At 42.0% G+C, this 7,768-nt stretch overlaps 1 protein-coding gene across 1 annotated transcript; it reads left to right on the forward strand.

Annotated features, from left to right (window-relative positions):
* Nucleotides 1-3,582: 3,582 nt before the first annotated feature.
* LOC123069956 (uncharacterized) lies at nt 3,583-5,088 on the forward strand. The gene is made up of 2 exons (XM_044492951.1): nt 3,583-4,546; nt 4,672-5,088. The coding sequence occupies exons 1-2, from the start codon at nt 4,052-4,054 to the stop codon at nt 4,678-4,680; spliced, it is 504 nt and encodes a 167-aa protein (XP_044348886.1). The 5' UTR covers nt 3,583-4,051; the 3' UTR covers nt 4,681-5,088.
* The last annotated feature ends 2,680 nt before the right edge of the window (nt 5,089-7,768 follow it).

Genomic DNA, 7,768 nt, shown 5'->3' on the forward strand with positions numbered 1-7,768 from the left:
CATTATATAATCTCCTGAAGGTTTTGACCATCGTACCACGACAAAATCCTCTGTTCTTATTTTGAGCTGTTTTCTATTAGAGTTTTCAAGGCCAGGCATCATGTCGTCTCCTCCTCCAACAATGGTGGCGACGCTGCTTGGCTAATGAAGATGGATATGAAGGGAGAAGAACTTGGGGAAACCAACGAGGGTGATAAGATCAAAAAGGTCACACGAGATCAAGTTCCGGTAGCAGAAGAAGAAGACATCCTTCAACCATACTATAATCATCTTACCCCTACTGAAATTGAAGCTTTTAAGATGATTGAAATATTTCTTGTGCAAAATAAATACCTCACTCGTGAAAATATTCTGTTGCAAGAGCATCATTCGTAGATTGGAGCATCTCCCGCGCTTGAAGTGTGGCACTACTACATCAACAATTCCATCATCACAACCTTCGAAGATAGAGACATAAACACATGGGTATGGGCACTCCCCTTGGCAACTGCCAAGCTTGGGGGAGGTGCCCCAGTATCGTATCACCAGCACACCTTTACTTTTATCATTTTTCTTAGTTCGGTCCTTTTAGTTATATCTTGATCTAGTAGAATAAAGTTTTAGTATGATCTATCTTTGAGTTTGGTTTTGAAATCTATCTATGTAATCAAGTCCATGAGCTATATAACAAGAGTAGTTTTGAGTTGAGGGCTTTGCTATCTTACTATGGTTTTGAGGGAATAATAGAAAGAATAAAAATAAATAAAACGATCATATGTTGATCTTATGGAGAGTAATGACTTCACATATAAAGAGTATGATGAATAAAATTTATTGAGAGTTGATAAACATAGTTTTGGTCATTGTTGCAATTAATAGGAAGTAATAAATAAAGAGAGGCTTCACATATAAATATACTATCTTGGACATCTTTTGTAATTGTGAGCACTCATTAAAATATGACATGCTAAAAAGTTGATGTTGGACAAGGAAGACAACATAATGGGTTATGTTTTCTTATATCCAAATAGAAGTTATATTGTCATGGATCCTCCAACATGTTGAGCTTTCTTTTCCCTTTCATGCTAGCCAAATTCTTTGCACCAAGTAGAGATACTACTTGTGCATCCAAACATCCCTTAAACCCAGTTTTGCCATGAGAGTCCACCATAACTACCTATGGATTGAGTAAGATCCCTTAAGTTGTCATCGGTGCAAGCAATAAAAATTGTTCTCTAAATATGTATGATCTATTAGTGTGAAGAAAATAAGATTTATACGAACTTGTGATATGGAAGAAATAAAAGCGACAGATTGCATAATAAAGTTCTTTATCACAAGCGACAATATAAAGTGATGTTCTTTTGCATTAAGATTTTGTGCATCCAAACATGAAAGCGCATGACAACCTCTGCTTCCCTATGCGAAGGGCCTATCTTTTACTTTTATCTTCTACCCTTATACAAGAGTCATGGTGATGTTCACCTTTTCTTTTACACTTTTTTCTTTCTTGGCAAGCACTATATGTTGGAAAGATCCTGATATATATATATATATATATATATATATATATATATATATATATATATATAGGACAAATTTTATCTACAAGCAGTGATAGTTACCACCACCTTCTTTGGCCTCCACGTGTTCCTCTTCCCCCTCCCTCAAACGTGGAATCAAGTCAGCTGGGTAAATGGATACTGTTAACGGGTGCCCATGCAATTAGTAGGCAGAAACTAATTCGATTTTTATAATAAAATAATACGGCAAGTTGGTGACAGGCTGTTGCAACGACCTCCTTAATCGCTGCGTGTGTACAACAATTTTTCCATCGGATAAGCATACGAACGTGATATTATTGCACTATAGATGGTAATTTTTTATCCAGATTACATACTTAGTTTTTTTAAGTATTTTTTATTGGAAATAGGTAGTATGGGAATGTATAACTCTTTTTGGATTCTTCTAATATAGTACGAAATATATTGCCCATTTTAAAACCGCATAGAGTATACTCATGTATACCTGTAGGCTGTAGTATGGAGTTTTTTTTTTGAGGATCTGTAGTATGGAGTATGAACATGTAATGATTGTAGTATGGAATATGCACTACTAACCTAAAATTGGAGTACGAAGCATAACCATTTGATTATTGGAGTATGGAGTATTAACACCAAGCTGGAGTATGGAGTATTAAAACCCTTTTACGTGTATGTGTCCCAAAAAAGTAGTATCTCGTGTGTATGTTTGTTTTAGAATTATGGTGCGTACAACATACTATACTATAGTATGGAGTATATTTACAAATTTTCACATAGAAGTTTTTCTTCACAAAGAGTATGGGTGTATGTGTATATATATATATATATTCTTTTCAAAAAAAGAGTATGTAGTATATCTTTTTCATGTAGATATAGTTTTTTTAGTATGTAGTATGTAGTATGTAGTATGTTGTAGGTAGTAGTATAGAGTATATGTGCATATAAAAAGGGTGTATGTCCTGGCAAAAGAAGAAGAAGAAAAAGAAGTATGTATGGAGTATACATATAGGAGTACCGTGAACGTGATTTACAACAGTGTATCTACATAGACATCTAGCTAATGCATCTGATCAGATCAGTATGAAGTAGTACACGACACCTAACGGCATGCATGTACATGATGCAGACGTGATGCCATGCATGGATCATCGGAAGATCTCAATGGGAGGTTCCCATGATCTCCGCAACCGTACATCATTAGCGGCGCCGTCGTCGTGCGCCGTATGTTGCCCTTGCACCGCTGAACTTGTGGACATGCGGCCATTCGTCGTCGTTGCCGTCGCAACTAAGTAGGGCTGCATCTGCGCGTCTGCAGCAGTCGTACGTTGTTCTCGTCGCAGCTGACATGCCGATAGTCGCCTGTTAGTTTCTGCGCCTCCTAGGTATTGACACCGTCGGCGAACACTTGAATGCAGGAGCAGCATCAATCCATGCGCGCCCAAGACAGGACTCAGCGGAAAAAAGGAAAAAAAATCAGTATCATGTATACATACGATTGCTTTTCGATCCAATTTCATACTTGAAACACGTCATTACAGTTGGCAGGGATGGGGAAGGACATGACCGGAGGCCGGCGCTGGAGAACATTGGAGCCATGTCCCGCCTGATGATTAAACAAAAGCATAATAGGAAATGAATCAGCTTCTCACGTATATGCATGTACTTCAGCAGAACAATGATTGCGTACCTTTTTCCTTTAGCCGTTTTGTTGAATATCCGCTGGACGTAGAGATCTAGTTGGAGAGAGAGATGAGGTTATTTTGATTGCATGCCTCCAGATCCAATCTTAAATATATACAGACGACCAAAACGATCGGCTAGGCCAAGAAAATCGGGGACTCAGCAAACTAATTAAGCGGGTCCAAATAAATCCACCTTGCCTCCACCCATAACCCGTCAAGATGAGATTGGATCTTGATGCAATCTGATGGCAGCGAGGCAGTGGTAACTACCACTAGATGGTAGAATTTATATAGGGTGGATCTATTATGATAACACCCCTATAGACCTCATTCTGCACATCAACCACGCTTATTCTGCTAACACCCACCCGACCCCGTGCCCATCCCCACCTTCTTCCTTCCTCAAACACACGCACCCAATCCCCCGATCCCCCACCTTCTTCCTTCTTCCCCGCCGCGGCACCCACACCCACCTTCTTCTCCGCCGCCTCCACCCCACCTTCTTCCCCGCCGGGGACCCCGCACCCCCACCTTCTTCCCCGTTATGCTCCCGCACCCCCACGCACTGGCCACCGTGGCCTCCAGCAACACCTCCACATCCACCGTCGGCTGCCCATAAGCTGCGCCACCGGCCACCCCGCCTACCCCAGCGCAAGCCCTTCCCCTGTCCTATTCCTCCGCCTGGACCCCGGCGACCGACGGATCTGAGCCCCCCTGCCTTCCCGCGCCTTCTCCATGGCCTCCTCCCCCGCCAGTGGCTAACTCATCAAGCTCGACCTCGCTGGAATCCCGCGGCAAACCACGACCCCGAGGGGACCCCACCCACTTCCAGTGGCTCAGTCCACCATGCCTCCACCACGAAACGGCCGCCGGCGACGCCCAAGATCTTGGATCCAGGGCCACCCCGACGAGGCGCGCGGCCTCATCTGCCCACTACCATCCTTCTCCGTTCTTTTTCTGCAGGGAGCACCACCTCAGCCCCCGTGCAGTCCGGTGGGCGCGTGCGTGCAACGCGCTGTGTGCGGCGCCGGATCAGCACTGCCCCATGCAGTGCGGGCGGTGAGCACGTGCAGTCCGGTGGGCGCGTGCGTGCAGCGCGCTGAGTGCAGGCGCCGGATCAGCACCGGTACATGCTCTCTCTGCCGCGCGAGAGAGCCTGGTCCTAGTGGTGCAGTCCGGTGTCTGCGGAACATGCAGCTCGCTAGCTCATTGCACGCTGTTCCGGCGGCGCGGGAAAGCAGTACAAGGCCACGCCCGTATCCGAGTGGTGCAGCTCGGTGCTGTTGTCCGTGCAGTTTGCTGTTGTATTCGACAACAATGGCAACAGAAGCTTGGTCCCCGGTGCGCTCCTTGGACATCTCCCTGTTTTGTTTCTTGCCTGAGTTATCATCTTCAGTTTTTTCAGGTTTGATGCTCACATACTCTGTTAACGCCATAAATCTTTTTTATGCCTATGTTTTCTGCAGCTAGACTAGGAACATATGGAACCGATTGTGTCTTGCTGATGGAAAAGAGGTAATAATACAAGGAGTTCTTCAGACTGGGTAGTGTTGTCACCTGAGAAGGGGATGGGAGTTCAGACTGAACATGAACACGATAGGTAGTTGCTCAGTTTAAGATATTGGATTCAGTTACAGCCACATCAATGATTTAAATAAAATATCACAAAAGATGTGGAACCCAGGCCTATATAAAGGTTACATGCATGCATTGCTAGGCTGCTAGCACCTTGGACTTGTGGAGCCATGGGCAGGGCATGAGAAGCATTGGCCAACTTGTTCGTGGCTAAACTGTACTCTTTTGTTTTGTTTAGACTAAGCACACTCTTCTTAGATAATCTGTATTATCAGCCCCACATCAAGTGCACACACTCTTTTGTTTTCTATTACTGTTATTTTGTTTGTGCAATTCTTGGAAGGGAAGGCATCAAACAGGGGCGTTCGACGGCGAGCTGCTCCCGGCCGACTGCAGGGACAAGGGTCGTGTGCCCGTGCGGGTGCAGTTTGCTCCACTTCTCGATGGGGTTCGCTTGCCTAGGTGCTGTAGTGTGCCTGGAGGTTTTCTTCTCCTCGGGTGCGTGAAGGTTTGGCTGTCGTGCGGGCATGGGCATGCAGTTCACCGGGGACCTACAGAAGAAAGAAAAAATGGTTATGCATTATGCAGTGCAGTTAATTGCTGGGGTACTCAAGTGCCATTTTCTAGTTGATGAGTGCATTATGCAGTGCAATTAACATCTCAAAGAAGCTCGCTTCCTATTATATGCAGTTAACTTGCTCAATCTCTGCGTATGTGTGCAAAAAATAATAAGTAGAGGTTCGTTTCATTGTTCTCAAGCGGTTCATTTTGAATGAAAGAAATAAATTACTTAGAAAAGAAACTAATGCAGTACACTTGCCTCTACTCTGGAGTTCGGACGCGTTACCGAAAAAAGACAAAATAGAAAATGCAGTGCACTTGGCTCGTCACTACAGTCCCAAACATATTAATGGAACATGATGTCCCAAAAATGTGTTACATGAAAACGTCAACAGTAACTCATGCGGTTCACTTTCGAAAGTGTTGCGGTTCATTTTTTGTATTGATGCGGTCCACTTCCTCGTCTTGGAAATTTTATGTCCGGCAAAATAAAACCATGAAGTTCACTTGCCTGTCTGCTGCAGTGCGGTTAGCAGTGCGTTCTTCTGTCTGATGAAGTTCAGTCGTCGATTTGGGTGTCGCAAAAAACAGAATACCCGTATTTTGGTAATTTCAAAATTGCTTTTAAACCATGAAGAATTAGTGAGAGTGTTCTACATGAAAAAGTTGCGTCTCGTTGATATCTTTCCAACGGCGTATCATTTGAATCATTCCGGCTAGCGGTTTGTAAAAATTTCAGGAAAAACGGCAACTGCCACTCATCATCCGCCACACGATTTTCAAAATTAACTTAAAACCGTAAGGAATCTCAAAAACATTTCAACATATGAAAGTTGCGCCTCCTCCATAGCTTTTCAACGGTATATTACATGCCTCGTTTCGACAAACAGTTCAAAAACTGGAGCGAAATCAGTACCGAAAATTTGATTTTTTTTGAAAAACAGAGTTCCGCGATTTAGTAAATTTGAAACTGCTCTTAAACCGTAACAAATTAGAGAAAAAATTATATATGAAAAAGATGCGCCTCGATGATATCTATCCAACGGCGTATCGTTTGCTTCATTCCGACGAGCGGTTTAGAAGAAATCGCCAAAAAACGCTCGCTGTCACTCGTCATGGGACGCGCCAATTTCAAAACTGCTCTTAAACCGTGTGGAATCTCGAAAAGTGTTCAACATGTCGAAGTTGTGCCTAATCCATAACTTTTCAACGGTATATTACACGCCTCATTCCGATAAACGGTTAAAAAATTAGAGCGGAAACAATACCGAAAAAATAGCGCGTGCAGTTTTTGTCGACGAGAAGTTCACTCGTGTGAGTACTACAGCACACTTGGTTCAAAGAATGACGTGCACTTGCGTTCAGCGTGCAGTGCGGATGTGGTGTGCAGAATAGTTATTCTGCTAATATTAGCAAAATAGACCGTCTATATATATATATATAGGACAAATGTTTCCTACAAGCAGTGGTAGTTACCACCACTTGCGTTTTGTATGTTGTATGTAGTATCTGTCGAAACCAAAAGTATGTACGTGTAGTATGTAGTATATAATAATGATTAGGTAGTATATATACAATTTTTTAGGTAGTATGTACCATTTTTTGAGTATGCTCTTTTTTATGTACAAATATGTATGTATTTCATAAATATAACAAAAACTATGGGCACATGTGCAATTTTTTCATGTAACTTGTTTTGAAATATCTTAGATATAGTATATGAACATATTTAAAATAATAAAATAGTATATATAGTACAACATGCTAGTATATGAGACATGTGGGGTAACTACCACCGGGTGGTAGGATGGATTTTTCCTATATATATATATATACACTCGGATATAGGTTATCATAAAGTATTATTGTTGACATTACCCTTGAGGTAAGATGTTCGGAGTCGAAACTATAAGCCCCTATCTTTCTCTGTGTCCGACTGAAGCTTTGAACCCATAAGTATCGTGTGGGTGTTAGCAATTATGAAAGACTAAATGATAGTTGAGTATGTGGACTTGCTGAAAAGCTCTTAAATTGACTCTTTCCGATGTTATATTAAGTTGCAATTGCTTTGATGCCTGAGATCATAGTTTGTTAGTTTTCAATAAAGTTTCTGATTCATACTTTACCTTGTGAATGGATTGTTACTTTAACATAAGAAATTATATGACATTATATGTTGCTATTCTAAAGATGATCATGATGCCCCCATGTCCGTATTTTATTTTATCGACACCTCTATCTCTAAACGTGTGGACATATTTTCGATATCGGCTTTCGCTTGAGGACAAGTGAGGTCTAAGCTTGGGGGAGTTGATACGTCCATTTTGCATCATTCTTGTATATGGATATTTATTGCATTATGGGCTGTTATTACACATTATAGCACAATACTTATGCCTTTTTTCTCTTATTCTACAAGGTTTACAT

Source organism: Triticum aestivum, chromosome 3B (genome assembly GCF_018294505.1).
Source record: "Triticum aestivum cultivar Chinese Spring chromosome 3B, IWGSC CS RefSeq v2.1, whole genome shotgun sequence".
Classification (NCBI taxonomy): domain Eukaryota; kingdom Viridiplantae; phylum Streptophyta; class Magnoliopsida; order Poales; family Poaceae; genus Triticum; species Triticum aestivum.